A 16,110-nucleotide genomic window follows, 5' to 3' on the forward strand; every position below is an offset into this window, starting at 1 on the left:
GCAGCCTTGTCATCCAATCCTGCCTTCATTTTATGCTTACAAGTCTACCTTGATTTAATTTTCAATTACATATTGTCCTGCTTGCTGCACAATAACTGGAAGTGTTGTAAATGGTTGCACCAAAGGGGCAGAGCAGCTGTGAGACCATAACCAAGGCAATGAATAAAAACAGATGCAGCACTTCCTCCAGTGTCCTGCATGCAGCAGGGGATGTACAGCCAGGTGTAATGTTGTGTCATCAGCTTGAATGGCCAAAAAAATTTAAGCCCTCAATGTGATGAGTTTGCAGGGAAAAATCTGTTAAATCCACTTTTGCATTTGGAAACATCTCAAAATTAAATACAGCAGTAACATGAGCATCATGTACCTGTCCACACAGTTAAATTGGATTCTTGCACAAACCAAACCTCCTTGGTCAGTCCCTTTTTGTTCTTCACACACTCAGTGTATTGTTGGGGCTTTTCCAAAGGTTTGTCTGTACAATCTTCAGAGAGCTCCCAGGAAAAAGTGGCAAGTGCATAGTAATAATAGAGAGCATGTATTTCCAAGGAAGAAAAACTAATTAGGTTCATTTAATTAAAAATGATGGCACTGCAGGCAACTGCTTGTTCATTTTAACTACAGTAGCAGAGAATAGTTAAATTGTGGGAAGTGAGCTCTGCTCGAGAAAGGTGTTCCTAATTATAGAAATGCAAGTTTTATTACAAAAGGCACATTTAAGTGAACTGGGAAATGGAAAGGGGAGTTCTTTTTTTAATCAAAACATTTCATTATCTTTAGCAGGAGTCTTCAAGTAACAAAGCTCAGATCCTCTTTACACAAGGGCAATCAGAATGCTCCAGTGCTTGTGCACGACTTGCAGTATTACTGTAGCCATGTTAACAGAAATCCAATTCTCTTAGTGTTAGCAACAATCCCACAAGTGAAAAGGCCTTCTGTTGTCTGGTTTTAAATTGGCCAGAGAGAGAATGAGAATGAATTTCATATAAACTTCCAATGTAATTTATTATTTGTGTGTTGGCACATGCTTTGTCTTTGTCCAGCCTAGATATGTTTGGTAACATCATTTGTGTCCCTGAGTTTTGGTATGGAAGACCTGTCCTGGTCCAGAGTCACCCCCCTGAATGTTTTACACTCTGGTCATAGTTCTGGTGGTTAATTTTTCTTTTTTTTTTCTCTTAGGTTTTGGTTCTAGTAACACAGGTTCTGTGTTTGGGCAAGCAGCAAATACTGGAGGGACTGTCTTTGGCCAGGCAAGTATTTATGGCTTTTTGTAGAAACATGTCTGGTCAGGGTTCCCTATTTCTGATATATCTTTTAAAAATACAGTTTGATGTGTTTAATAGAATGTGTCCCAGTCTGTACTGGAGATATTTGCCTTTGTGGTAAGCCCCAAAGCAGCATCTGTATGAATACTGCAGGGGGTGTGGAGACACAAACATTTTATCATGTGCAAGATAAGATAGATGCAGAAAGTCTCCTGCCTTTATTCCATGATAAGTGGAAAGTAGGGCAAGTGTAGGGCAAGTCTCAAAGGCATTTTTCTGTGCTGTAGACAAGATTTAAGACAGACTTAGATAAAATTTCATGGCCTTCCATTTTGGAAGGTGATTGCTGGCTGATTTGTCAGCCCCTTCAGACATCCAGAGAAAAGGCCCAGGTAGAGCAGCCTGGGGAGGGACACTGCTTTGACTTTGCTTAAATCCCTTTTTTGTCCTCTTTGTGTTCTAGCAGCCATCTTCTTCCACTGGAAGCTTGTTTGGAGCTGGAAGTGGTGGGAGAGGTGGAGGCTTCTTCAGTGGTTTGGGAGGAAAGCCAAGCCAGGATGCAGCCAATAAGAATCCCTTCAGTTCCTCCAGTGGAGGATTTGGATCTGCAGCTTCCCAGAGTAAGTGAACAAAACAAGAATGCAAAATGTGCTGTGATTTCCATCTGCTTTTGTGAACCCATCTGCTTTTCTGCTGCTAATTGTTTTTGAGTAAATTTTGTGTGAATGTGAAAGGCTTTGAGGGAGTAACTGGATGTCTAATCCAGAATTTTTCTTCTAGGTTTATGGAAAACAAGTAGGGAAGCCATTGAAACAAACAAGCAGATGCAAGAAGTGTGAATAATATCTATATTCTGTAGAGAATTCTTGGCCAAATCTTTCCTAAAATTAAGTACTCTAAATTCTTGTCACTGAATTTCTGCCTCCAGCTTGGTTGGAAGTTAGAAAGCTTTGATCATCTCTCATCGCCCTAAGATTGTAAAAATTGCAAAGAATCAATATGTGAGGGATAGAATTTTTGTTAACCTCTGCTTAAAAATTAACATCATTATGCAGCACATGCAAGGTACTTTATCAAAAATTGCTATGACATATGGATAGGCAGATAGAAAGCACAAAGAAGGGGAAGCAGTGGCTAAACATGAAAATTAGGAAACAAAAGAAAGCTGTAAAATTAGTGCTGTCAGTGGTTACAAGTAGCACTTCAAGCCTTAAGAGAGAAAATCCATTTATTTTATTACATCTTTAATGATCCATTGGGATTAATGGTTGAGGTCAGTTTTCTAACCTTGCTAATTTAATCATTTAATGCAGTTCTGGGTTTTATGATGAAACAAAACAGATGGTTCAGCAGAGAAGAGCTTTGGTTGTTCTGTGTCCTGCCTCTAGATGCAAAAAAAATGAGTAATTTCTCAGTAAGGCTGGAAAAGTTTGGCTCCTACTTTAAGGTCCTGTTAGATAATCTTGTGTAGAAATACTGAGCATTGCCAAAACAGCTGAGAACCTTTAATTTGTGGTTTGCTGTTATCTGTGTTGTCTGGAGAGACTGATTGTGGCTGCTGGGATTTCTCACTTGAGGAATTGTCATTTACTGACTGAGGCACAGGATGCATCTAAACAAATCATCCCTCCTGGTGATTTACTAGATTGCAGCAATAAAGGGTTGTTAGTGGCCCATCAGATCCAGAATGGATCTTGGCGGAACTGCAGAGTCCTGTAAGAAGAATAAAGGAAATTTTGGCTTCTCCCTGTTTTGATTTCACTGTGATGTTCATTGTGTGCTTGGGGGTTGGGGAAAGAAAAGTAATTTTCCTTTCTCCTGCTTCAGCTAATGAAGTGCAGTGTAGAATATTGTCTGCTATGAATATTGGCTGTTTATAAATATTCCTCATCTCCCCAGATTCTTCAAGCTTATTTGGAAACAGCGGAGCAAAGACTTTTGGCTTTGGCAGCTCCTCCTTTGGAGAGCAGAAGCCTACAGGCACTTTCAGCTCTGGTGGAGGAAGTGTGGCCTCCCAAGGCTTTGGATTCTCCAGTCCAAACAAAACAGGTACTTTGGGAATGCACCCACTAGGACAACCCTCACTGTCTGGGAGATGTTTACTGTTCTACCACCTAGCTGTCCACAGCCTGGACTCATGGGCAGGAATTGTCTCTGAACAAAAAATAAAAAATAACTAATGGCTGAGTGAATGGAACTCTAACTGGTGGGTCCAAGGTAGAATTTTACTCTCTTATACAGCATCCAGTAAGCCACATCCTCAGGTGTTCATTCCAAAAATTCCCACTGCAATTTCAGAGCTGAGAGCTGTGTCATTTAGTTCTGGTCTTATGTTCTGTACAGAATATGGAACTGAATAAATTTTTCCCATTTTAGATACTTCCTTGGAATATTATCCTAAAAACTTTGCTCTGGGTTTTGTAACCTCTTTTATCCCTGTTTCACTACTTAAAATAGTGGAAAAAGGAAAGTGAAACATGTTAATATGCTTTGCTAAGGAGAGTGTTTACTGACCAAAGCTTCAGCCCCTGGGATAAATGCTCTTAACTTTCTAGAGATAGAGGTAACAAAATATCTGATCTGTGTTTAAATAATTCAGGCCTAGCATTTATTTTTTTCCAGACCTTTTGTGTTTACAGCCAAACAGTATCCATTACCTTGGCATGGACTGGAATTTCACCCTGGGTATTAAAATGTGCAGTGGTATCCCATCCTCATCCCTGGTCAAATAAAAGAGCAGGTGTCCTTCATGTTCCACAGTGAAACAGGCCAATAATATCAACAGATGAACATAGAATGAAATAATCTGGTAGAAATCCATTCAGAGCTGCAAGAGGCAGCTAAACCCTGAACAGAAATTGCCAAGAGCAGAGATAAGTTCTTGATTCCCTGCAGGCAGTTCCACTGACCTGGCATTTAATCCTTCCATTTTAGTTTCCACACTTAAACCAGGATTAGCTCATCCCTACCTCCTGAATCTTAGCACCACTGGAGCACTAAAACCCAGGTTTGCATCTCCTCTCTGATCTTAGGAGATGGGGGAGACTTGCCAGTTGCAGTTTTCTTTCATGCATTCAGGCACTTCTTTTACCCATATCTTTTGCAACAAAGCACCTTGCAGATTGGAATTAGTTCTCTAAATGCTTTGGTGTCCACAAGACAGGATGACCACCCCATTATCTGCTTGCAAAGCTGCTCTTTGTTTTCTCTCTCTGTTATTGTTTATGTGATACTCTTTTCTGCCCTTTTTTTTTGCCTCTGTTTTGCTCAGGTGGCTTCGGTGCTGCTCCAATGTTTGGCAGCCCTCCCACTTTTGGGGGATCCCCTGGGTTTGGAGGGGTGCCAGCATTCGGTTCAGCCCCAACCTTTTCAAGCCCTCTGGGCTCAACGGGAGGCAAAGTGTTCGGCGAGGGGACGGCAGCAGCCAGCGCTGGAGGATTTGGGTAAGCCAGGGAAAACAACCTTCCTGCATGACAAGATTGTGCTTGGTTACCTCTGCTTGTACATGAGGAAGATATTCTGTCACTGATTGGTAAGCTCAAAGTGTCCTTGGTTGGTTTGTTTAAAAGACAAGTAAGGTATAAATCTAAAAGTTGCACTGCAAAGGAAAGGATGTGCGTGATCATTTTAATGCTGGTAAGTCCTGTGTTGAATCCTTAGCTTTAGAGATGTCAGCTTGCAGCTGTGTGAGGAAATTCAGGGGTATTTTCTCTTAATGAGTGCAAATCTAGGACAACAAAGTATGCCTAGCAAAGAAAATAACAATTATTGTTATCTGTTAGTCTGTCCAGACACTTTATCCCCTGGTTAGATTTGGGCTAGAGATGCTAATGAGAATTCATTCTGTTCTCTCACCTGTGGGATGAGGCACTTGTAACAGTCTGTGCTCCCAGAGTGCTTTATATTTATCCTTCACTGATTGTTTTTACCTGTTCCTGTACCCCTAAGCCTGTGCTTGGCACCAGAGCAGACAGCACATCATTCCTTGCTTTGTGCAGCAAATACAAAATTCCAAACCTTGCCAAGCAGCTTCTGCAAGAGGCAGCAAATGCAGTTCTTCAGCATTGTGCTACCAGCCAGCAACACTCCTTCATGTCCTGCAGTTACAGCCAGCCTGAACAGAGCCAATTAAAAAGAGAAAAACTTCCAGTGAGGAGAGGAAACAGGATGTCTCCCCAGTCTTGGTGTTTATATATTTCACAAGTGTTGTCTCTTTGTCTGGTTTCAGGAGGAACTGCCTTTATGGAAGGCACAGGGGGACATCCAGAAGTGTGACTTGTTGATTCCCTGTGAGGTGTGGGCAGGTACCCCTGAGCTGGGGGAGGTTTCCTGAAGGAAACCTAAAGTTTCCATGTGCTCCTGCTGTCCAGAATGTGCAGCAGGTTGAGGAGTCCCTTTGGAAAGGGTGAAAATACAAGCAGCTTAATTAAATCTCCACAAAGAAGGATGTGTTTGTAGGGATGACTTAACTTAAATCAACTGGCAGTTTGTTCAGTTCAAACATCAGCCATTGTGCTGCAGGATTTTGTGCTGAGACTGGATGTGCTCAGTGACAACATGGAGAGCTTAAAGATAAAATGGGATTCAGAACAAGCAGCTTGTTGATGGAAAAAAAGAAGTCTTGCATAAGCAGTCTGCAGACTCAAGAAAGATAATTCTTAACTTGTGGGAAGTTTTGACAATTTTTTTCTCTACTAGAAAGGTACAGACTCAGTCTGACATTTTCAGAGTTCCTTAAGGATGTTGATTTTTTAAACTTTTCTAAAGACTGTGCAAAATTCCCAGGCAGCTTTACAAAAATCCAAATCTCACCACAAAATGTTGAGCAATAGTTTAATTCTGCAGTATAATGTAGCATCTGTGCAGGATTTCCTTTCTGCCTTTCTCTTTAAGTGAAACTTTAAAAATCCCAGTTCTGAAGAAGTTACTTGCAAGTACATGGTGTTGTATTAGCTCCAAGTACTTGAGAATACTCTGCAGACTTAAATAAATGTGATTCATACTGCTTCAATTCTGAAAAATCTGCACCACTCAATAAATGATGGGGGTGTCAGAAGGAGAAACCACTACTCTTCTTCAGAGGCTGCAGTTTAATTGTTGGTGGGCAAATAATGTTTTGCTTTTATAAACTAACCTCAAGTTGTCTTTTGCACAGCAGCTTTAGAAAAGACCTAAAAATCTGAGAAAGATACATTGGATTAAATTGTTACCAGGAAATGTCTGCATTTCATGTCTTTTGTGTATCTGTAAATCTGTCCATATTAAGCTATTTCTTAGTTACACTGTGTGCAGCCTTTCCAACAGGCCTCTTCTGATTGCAGCTGAAGGGAGCAGTTTGAACCACAAGTTTTCTTGTCACTATTTTCACCTCCTCTACCTCACACAAGATAGACAGGATTTGTGTTGTAGAAGAGGAAGCACTCCAAAACCTCTTATTCTAAACACATAATCCAGTCTTGCTTCTTTTTTAAAAAAACTAAAAAATCAGTTCTGCTTTTCCTGAGAAAAGCACATTTGTGGTTCTGAGAGCTGCCTGCATGTGCAGAGGTGAGGAACCAGAGATGCAAAGTCCCTGAGCTGCCCCTGGTAGCTGCTGCTGTCTGTGGAAGCAGTGTGCACACTTGGCAGTGTCTGGGAGGGGAGAGGGATGTCCTTTGCCAGGTGAATTGCTTGTCACATTGCTGCAAGGGCTGTCTTTTATCTGCACAGACAGCTTTCAGTGTGGCTCCGTGTTTTGGGTTTTTTAAAGTCTCCTAGATGTGGATGGCTGGAGAGGTGGGTTAACGTGCTGTCAGGTTGTGTTTTAAGTGAGAAGTGACAGGAGCTTTTGTGAGGCACAGCCTTGCAGAGCTGGCACACTGTGACATGTCCAGCTCTGCTCAGGCTGCTGCTGGGTTTTAGCATTGTTATGCACTGCAGAGTTTGTCATTTGGAAATCTTGTGTCTCTGTTTTGCCCAGTTAAACTTGAAGGTCGTGCTTTGAGAATATTTCTTATATTCAGAATGGAAAGAAGGGCAGAGAACCATAGTGCATGTCATGGTCTCATTAGTGTGTCATACTGAGAGCTTTGTGCTGCCTGCTTGGACAGAGTGGGTGGAGAAAGACATTTCCATGTATGAAGTGTTTCTCATTTCAGTCCCCAAAAGCAATTAGAGAAGTGATTAGTTAGAGGTGGTGGGGAGAAGTGCCAGCTTGGTACAGATCTTCAGGGAAGCACTGTGGTTCAAAGTGGGCTGGGGAGAGAAAGGAATTGAGAAATCTGCAGATTTCTCTGGGCAGTGAGGAAGGTACCCTCTGAAATTTGGGAATCTGGGTTCTGTATCTGTGCTCTGCTTTGTACTCTGGCTCTGAGCAGCTCACACCAATTCTGTGTTTGCTGCCCTGTTTGTGAAGCAAATGCTGTAACAAAACCATGCTGTACTTCTGGTGAAAACCACACACAGGGTTGAATTAAAATATTCCATTTGATGGCTGGAGTTGGTATTTCCAAGCACTTGAAAACATACCTTGTGTAAGCATGAACATATTTGCCTTCAAGAATGGGAGCTGAACAGACCTTTCTATGTATAGTCTCTCCCAAACCAGGAAGTCTTTCCAAAATGAACAATTACTCATTGATATAAACGGGCTCACCTTTTGATGTATCCTTATTTAAGGAGTGCACTGTTACAACAGGTATGAGGACAAACTTCCAATGTTTGCAAACTCAGATTTTCTCTTTAAAATCTGCAGGTTTGGTGGCACCAGTAACAACACGGCGTCGTTTGGCACCTTGGCAAACCAAAACACACCCACATTTGGCTCCCTGTCCCAGCAGGGCACAGGCTTTGGCACACAGAGCAGTGGATTCTCAGCTTTTGGGACAGGTGGAGGAGGTAGGAGAAGCTAAAATCACCCTAACAGCTCCCATGTCTGGTTTTGCCTGGAAATTGGGTGGGAATCCAGCTCCCTGCCAAAGATGTGCCTGGTCCTGGTGGTGCTGTAGGGAGAGCTGAGGTGCAGGGTGGGGTGCAGCCCCTTCCCAGCCTCCAGCTCCTGATTCCATCACTGATCTGCTGTGTGCAGTGTCAGCACATCACATCTGCACACCTCATCTGATTGATTATTGCTTTTCATTCCTTTTTGTGGAGGTGCTCAAAGGAAAATACTGAGAAATAAGGAATATTTCTTCAGTACCACGTGCTTGGGTATAGCTGTGCTGTGAGTACTTAGTGTCAGAGGAATATGCACTGAAAAATTGAGCTGGAGCACCAACAGCCAAATGCTTCTGTGCTGCAGTTCAGTGAAGCCACAGTGATTTAGGCAGGGCTCAGAGCAGAGCCACGTTCCCTGGTGGCTGCCTGACACCAGGGACCTGCATTAAGCACAAACCACCTCCAGAAAGAGCTCAGAGAGAGAGAGAGGAGCAAACCAGGCACATTGTCTGCAGGGCTGCTAATGAATGACCTGCCTGATGAGCAGAGAAAGCCAAGCCCACTTAGGAGCCAGGCAAGTCACTTCTCTTGTAGATGGAGATTTGACTTTCATTGTTTGCCCATGCTTTTTTTTCTGGCCTAAGGCAGGAAAGAAATATTTTTCAATCTGTGTGTGGGAGGGGACATTTACTACAAATCCTACGCATTCATTTTGCCTTTTACCAACTCTTTTTCTTATCTTGTTTTTCTTTCAGGGTTTGGTTTTGGATCACCTAACACGTAAGTACCATTTTGTGTCTTAACTCTTCCTTAAAAATACAAATTGAATCAGAAAAAAAAGAGTGGAATGCTTTACAGGAGCAAACTCTGAAAATAGCATTTAAATACTAGTTCTGATTTCCATTTTGGTGATGCTGCAGAGCTCAAAGTCCAGGATGTGAGCTTTCCAGTGAGGTTTACCTGTCTCTTAAGAGAAAATTTCCACTTGGCTCATGCTCCTCTCCACCTCTCAAGGACATGATGTGTGTGCTCAAGCTGTGTGTGTGAATCAGGAGTCTGCTCCATTTATCAGATTGAAACAAGGAATGAAATAAATTGGTACTTTTGTGGCTGAAGTGAGATGATGATTTACAGTTAAAGGTTAACTCTGTCATCTGCTCTGCCTCTGCCTGGCTGGATCCCTTCCAGCAAGTTTTACACTTTGTTTCCCTATCAGATAGAGAGAACAGGGTTCTCTGCAGATTGCAGGCTCTAGAATAAGCACAATTACATCCAGTCAGTGTGTGTTGCTGCAGGCTCAGGTAAAGGAGGCTGGAAATACTTGTGTGTTCTCATAAAAAGCTCCTGGTACTAGGGAGACTGGAGGTTTGATTGAGAGATCTGCTGAATTAATGCTGCCTGAGGGAGGCTCTAGCACTCACTTGTGTGGTTTTCTTCTTATCTTGCTCCACAGATCTTCCTCTGGATTTAGTGGATGGAGAAGCTAGGAACATCCTGAACTCTTCCTGTAGCTCCTGCATTCATGAGTCACCCACATGATCAATGCCCAACCAGCTTTTCTTCTGAATACGAGTTCTCAGACTTTTTTTTTAAGGAAAAGATTTTGCTTATTTTTATGCAATACTTGTTCTTGCTCTATATTAAACTATTTTATCTGGCTTGATGTTTTTGTGGTGGAAGGGTTTCTGATCTCCCTGCATCAGGAGGAGATGGATGTGTGCTGGGCTCAGCTTTCTCTTGTCCATCCCTTGCCTACACAAGGGAGTAGCTCCAGTTGGTTCCTGACATAAACCAGCACATTTTTTCATTAATAGAATGCCTGATTATCCCAGGCTCTGAAGAAGGGGCTGAGATTGCCCTGCTAATTTTAAGTCTAGGATGGGGCACATGCTTATCTCAGTGAAGTGCTGAAACTGAGTCATGTGTGAGCCAGAGGCTTAGTGGAGAAATAGGAAATTATCTGGGAAGGAGCTGGCAGCGTGCAGAGCACGTTCCCATGGCAGTAACATTCAGCAAAGAGGTGGGAAGTAAAAGCTCTCCTATTTTTACCTTTCTGTAAATCTTACAGAACTCAAAAAATGGAACTCAGGTTCTGGGGAAAACTTCTGGCCCTGGAAGCAGACATGTGACCTCCATCAGAGGCATTAGTGATTTTGCTTTTTTTGGCTTTGGCTGTTGGATTCTCCTGTTGGATACTTTTTTTTTTTCTAACAGGGATGAGATTGTGCTTTTTCCCTGTAGCTTTTGGCTTTAGTTGATGTCATTTGTGAAATTCTCATGTGTTTATACTTGAACATACTAAACAAATGTTTTAAAGAATGCCCTGAAGGCTTCTGGCTGAGCATTTTTTCTTTTTGATGCATCTGACCTCCATGAAACCTCCAAATGATGCAATCAGGTTTTGTTGCTCTGTGGATAACACATTTGGATTATCAGCTCCTGTGTTAGCTGAGTACTGGATGGGGTTTTCCTCCTGGTCCTATTAGGATGCTTTGAGGAGTTTTGCATTTTCTGTTTTCAGCAGAAACATTCTAATGTTTCTTTTTCTCTTTTTTTTTTTACTGTCACATGGTCTGATGACAGGTAACATTTTCTGGTTTGGTGGGCATGTGATCATTTTTGAGAGTTGCAAATAATTTATAACTTCTTGTTTTCATATCTGTTATAAACTACTTATATTTGTCAGCAGTTCCTGAAGAAATTGTTTTTTTCAAATCAGCCTAAAAATGTTTTCCTAACTGCTGTCCTTGCTGAGCCAGATGTCCTTCCTGTCTCTGCACCTGGGAATGATGTTAGACAGGTTTCCTTCAAAAATGAAGAAATGTGGGAAATTCAGTGTACAAGGAGGGCTTGTTGTTAGCTGTGGAGAGGTTTTGCAATGTCATGGGCTCCAAGGCTTTTCCCTGTGCTCTGGATTTCTGCACCCTGGTGTGCCATGGCTCATGTTAGACACAGCACTTTTGGGATTTGGTGTAACCTCCCAGTCCCTTCAGGGGAAGAGGGAGAGTTCTGGTGCTCCAGGGACCACAGCACTGGACAGAGAGAATGCTCCCAGGCTGGCTGGTCTGGAGGTGAAGGAAAGCTGCAGATGGACTGAAGTGTGCCACTCCCAGTGTGTTCTTGACAAGACATTTCTTAAGGCCTGGAGGTGACACTGCTGTTGTGCCTTCCTTCCTCTTTATAAATAGAGCTTGCCCAAACCACTGACCTGAAATTCTTTGCATTAATCTCCCCTCACTGTGGCATGTGACACCTCCTCAGGGGCCATATCAGCTGTGCTCCCCCAGATAGCTCAGAAGCCTCTGGCCATGGAGAAGATTGGCTTGGTAAGAATGTGGTGGTGGCACGCTGAGCCATTTCAAGTTTCCCTTTTGGAATGATGGGAGCAGTTGGGGGTGTCCCTGCTCTGCTGCTTGGTACCTGTTTTAACTCCTGGCAAGTGCAGTGCCTTTAGAATTACCCCAACCTGTCTGAACATGCATTTTCTTGCAGTTGTCCCCAAATCCTGGCTGAAACAGCCCAACCCCCTGAACTATCTGCCCTTGAGAACCAGGTGCTGCTCCCTGTTTCCATAGTAGCTGCTGGAGGAGCTGAGCAACTCAGAGAGGCTGATCGTGACCACAAGCCCACAGGAATATGCACAAAACCCAGCAGAGTCTGCTCTGGGAAATCTGCATTTTCATTAGATGACTCAAGGAGTCAGCAAGTGTGTGTGGCAGAGGCTGCCAGGGGCTGTCAGGGCTGTGTCACCTGGGCTAAGTGGCCTCTGATCATGAGGCCTCTGTCCAGTGCTCTGTGGGTGGACATCCAGCAAGGAGTAAAGCTGCTAATGCAAAAATCCCAGTCTTGGTAATCCTGGGGGAGGAATTCAAGGACTAACCAGGCTTGGAGTGCTGGTTAATCCTTGGGTAACCAACAGCCCTCACTCCACTGTCCTGGGGGAGCTTTGCCTCTCTTCCTGCTCTTTCAGTATGAGCAGAAATCTTCCAAGGCAAAGTCTTAATTATTTCTAATGAAAGCACATTCTTATTTTCACCTCCCCTGAGACCACGCTGTGGCCTCAAGGCAGGGGGAAGCCAAGTGCTGGCAGTGCTCTGCTGTGACAGAGCACAGGGATGGTGTCACTGTGGTGGGCAGGGGGGAGCCTCAGGCACAAAAAGGATCTCCCCAAACCCTTTGGGAGACCAGAACTGGGATTTCTGCTTCCTTGAAGGCTAAAAGAGCAACAGAAGGTTTGATTTTTTTCTGGAAAAATAAGGCAAAACCATAGCTTTGTCACAGAGGTAGGAAAATAATTACTTAAATCTCATGTTTGAAAGGCTTTTGCCTTTGAGGTTGGAAAAGTGCTGCAGAGCATTCCCTTGCTCCAGATGCTGGGAGCAGGGAGTGAGGCTGGGAAAGGTGAAGGCAGGGGTGGCACTGTCCCTCCTGCCACCCCTTTGCCCAGGAATCAGGGCACCCTGCAGGAATCAGAGCTCCCTCCTCCCCTCAGCCATGTACATGTCCAGGCTGGGAGGCTGAAATGACATTTTATTTATCCCTTCTTAGTTTTCATGTGTCCCTCGTGCATTGCTTCCAGCATTGCTTACAAGGAAAAATAATCCTGCATGAGGCTTTGGCATGAGTGAGCCTGGGAGTGCCAGGGAAGGTTTTGTTCCTAGATAAATGTCACGTGGAGCCCCAGGGGCTGGGAAGAGGCAGCTGTGGCTGGCAGGGATGAGCAGCCCTGGGTCAGCACTGAGTCCATCCCTGTCCCCCCTGTCACAGCTGTGAGGCTCTGGGGTCCTGCACCATGGAGAGCAGGCATTCAGTGCTTTGCTTTAATTGACGTGGGGATATGTGGTGGTTTGTAAAGGTTTCCTGAAAGTTTTTGTCAAAGGTTGGACTCCATCACCTTGGAGGTGTTTTCCAACATTTGGGACTCCATGACTCTCCCAGGGATGAGCTTGGATGTGTGAACACATCCTCCAGCTGTGCACCCCTGTGTGTGTCTGTGGGCTCAGTGTCCCAGGGGCTCTGTGGTCACACTCAGCATATTCCTCACCTCCCCCCATCCCCACCTCCTTTCCTGCAGCTCCCAGTAGGTCCCAAAGCTCCTCCTCTGCCCCTGAGTGTCTGTCCCTGCTGCAGAGCCAGGACTTCCCCTGCCCGCCCTTATCTCATTCAGGCTCTGCTGCCAGTGCCTCTGTCAGGACTTGTGTGTTCCCTGCACAGGAGATAAGTGCTGGGGCTCCAGTGCTGCTGCTCCAGCCTGGGCTGCAGTTCTGCCTCCTCACAGCCCCATCCCAGCACGGACAGAAGCTGAGCCCCTGTCAGAGCAGGGAGCTGCAGCCACTGACACTCACAGAACCTCTCTGCAGGTGCAGAGGTGAAAGGGAAGTGTGGGACAGCCCCAAAGTCATTAATTGGTTCAGTCAGTCCTGACTCTCCAGTGCTGCTCTCCCCTGTTTGGGTTCTTCATAGAAACACAGAATGATTTGGGGGGAAAGAACCCTAAAGCCCATCTCATTCCACCCCCTTCCACACCTCCCACTATCCCAGGCTGCTCCAAGCCCCATCCAACCTCGCCTTGGGCACTTCCAGGGATGGGGCAGCCACAGCTTCTCTGGGAACCTGTGCCAGGGCCTCCCCACCCTCACAGGGAAATCCCTTTTTCCAGGATTCTATAACCAAAAGCTTTGTGGGGACCAATTCACAAAATTTACTCAAGGCAGCCATGAGAATCTCTGCAGGCTGTTTCAGGAGCTGTTAAAATCATCTGTCAATTCACTGTATTTTTATATTATTTTTAATAAGTGCTTCAAGGTTCTTCAGGACATTGCTAAAAATGTTTTGCTTTAAAACTTGAAAACATGAAGGAATTAAAGGAGTATTTGCAGGTGCTGTGCGTGAACAGTTTAGGGAGATGTGAGAGAAAAGAAATAGGGAACAAAACCTGATTTGCATCAGCACAGGAAAGTCCCTGCAGAGTTTCAAGGAGGAACTATCAAGAGGTCAGAGAGTTTCTTTAAATGAAGGAACTGCCTCAGCCTGCTTAAAACTGAGGCTAGAAAATCCCAAAGCCAAGGGACAAAACTTGTAGAAAGGTGAAGTTTGAGACGTGCTGCAGTCAAGGATTGGTGTTACCTGAAGCTCCAGAACAGGGCTCAGCACTCAGGACCTTCCCTCTGCCCTCCTGTTCCCTCCCAGGGGCTTTTCCCGTGTCCCTGGGCAGGAGAAGTGACCGGCAGCTTTTGGCTTTTCCAGGATCTCACCAAAGCAGCTGTGAGCTGGCTGGTGTCCCCTCCCCACCCCTCCCTCCCTCCAAAACTGGGACATCTAAATTTAACCTGCTATCAACAGATGAGGCTGGAGTGTTTCCACTGTGGAAAGGAATCCCACTCAGAATCTGTCCTCTCCCCTGCTCGAGCTCCATCCCTGCACATTCCTCTTCTCGAGCTGGGAGTTTCCTTCCTCCTCCTCCCCTCCTGCACTTGTCACTGCCACAGCACTGATAACACCGCAGACTGAGCAGGTCTTTGCTCTGGTGCTTTTTTGGAGAAACTTTGCTGGCTGGATCACTGACCAGAAAACTTCTCAAAGACCAAAAAAAAAAAATGTAAAAAGGAGAAAATGTGTCTCGCTTGGGCAGAGCCGGTGGGACAGGAGGATGCAGGGCTGTGGCAGGAGGAGCTGGACACAGCTGGAAAGGCCAGTGGGGCTCTGTGGATTTAAGGACCAGCAGTGGAGCTGTGCTGACCTCTTGGCCAGGCACCCCCTGCTCTGCAGAACTTGTCAGCATTTCTCTTTACAGGAAAGCGAACAAAACCTGAATGAGAAAATTTTCTTGGGTGGGCAGGGAATACCAGAATGAATACGGGCGATGTTTGAAAACCAGTCACGGACTGCAGCAGCTCTCCCCGAGGCTCTGCACTGCTGCCTCTCTCCAGATGTGATATTTTCAGCCAACATCTGACCTGGCTTTTGCTAAATAAGCAGACGGTGTCAGGAAACCAAAGCGTGCGGAAGTTCAGCGCCCAGCCCGGCTCCGGCCGCCCCGAGATGCGCGGCAGCCTGGTGATGAAAAGCGCAGGATGTTGGCTGGTGTTTTTCACCAAAAACCTCCTGGCTCTGTGTGCTGCAGCCCAAGAGCTGCCACGGAGAGAGAACTGGTGGTAAATTGGGTATTTATCTCTGCCTCGAAACGTGAGTACAGAGCCACTTGTTCAAAAACAGCCACCGCCCAAACGACTCCAGGCAGACGCGTTTGAAAATTTCACTTTATTTCTCTGTCTGTTATAAAAGCAGGGTTTTGTTTTTTTTACATCTCTGTAAGTGTCCAGACTCGATACATCTTGGTTTTGTTTTCACAGTATCTCTGCAAGACCAAGGACGATTCTTATTGCTGCGCCGGGAGCCAGGGCAGGAGGGAAGCGCCTCGCCTTCCCCCGGCTGGACCCAGCCTGGGCCCGGCTCCACAGGTCTCTACCCCTCCCCAAGGCTGCTGAGGCTCTGTTCTCACTCCCCGAGGGGCTGCCCCTCTCTTCCCACGCTCATCTCGGTGTTCAAGGGTAGGGAAGGAGAACCAAAAGGTCCCACTCGGTGCCTTGGCCGTGCCCGGCAGCCCCTGCCCAGCCCTGGGTGCAGCGAGGGTCTGGGCCAGGACTGCTGCCCAGCCTGGACCACGATGGGGCTGGGACAGGGAGGGCCAGGCTGCACTCAGAGCCCCTGTGGGGATTTGGGTCTATAAAGAGCTGAGAGCATCACTGATGGGAAGGGTGAGGCAGAGACACGTTCACCCGTGTATCCCGTGTCGGTGCCCCAGCACCTTCCCAGTGTATCCTTTGTGTATTCCTGGTTCTGCAAAAAAGCTGCCAGAGAAGGAGCTTGATTCACCTCTGCTCATTTACCACTTTGCCCTGGTTCCCCAGACATTGAAGTCCCCACT

The 16,110-nt window shown here is 45.4% G+C and overlaps 1 protein-coding gene across 2 annotated transcripts in view; it reads left to right on the forward strand.

Moving 5' to 3' along the window:
• The window catches only part of NUP214 (nucleoporin 214), a 38,081-nt gene extending 28,235 nt beyond the window's left edge, over positions 1-9,846 (forward strand). Inside the window, exons 30-36 of one of the 2 annotated variants that reach the window (XM_033077686.1) lie at positions 1,183-1,253; positions 1,732-1,888; positions 3,168-3,317; positions 4,540-4,711; positions 8,002-8,144; positions 8,939-8,963; positions 9,637-9,846. In XM_033077686.1, the coding sequence (XP_032933577.1) occupies positions 1,183-1,253; positions 1,732-1,888; positions 3,168-3,317; positions 4,540-4,711; positions 8,002-8,144; positions 8,939-8,963; positions 9,637-9,670 (752 nt within the window). In that variant the 3' untranslated portion in view covers positions 9,671-9,846. The remainder of the gene's footprint in view (positions 1-1,182; positions 1,254-1,731; positions 1,889-3,167; positions 3,318-4,539; positions 4,712-8,001; positions 8,145-8,938; positions 8,964-9,636) is intronic. The other variant, XM_033077687.1, reaches the window with a different exon arrangement.
• Positions 9,847-16,110: the final 6,264 nt, after the last annotated feature.

The sequence above is a fragment of the Catharus ustulatus genome, chromosome 21, assembly GCF_009819885.2.
Source record: "Catharus ustulatus isolate bCatUst1 chromosome 21, bCatUst1.pri.v2, whole genome shotgun sequence".
Lineage (NCBI taxonomy): Eukaryota > Metazoa > Chordata > Aves > Passeriformes > Turdidae > Catharus > Catharus ustulatus.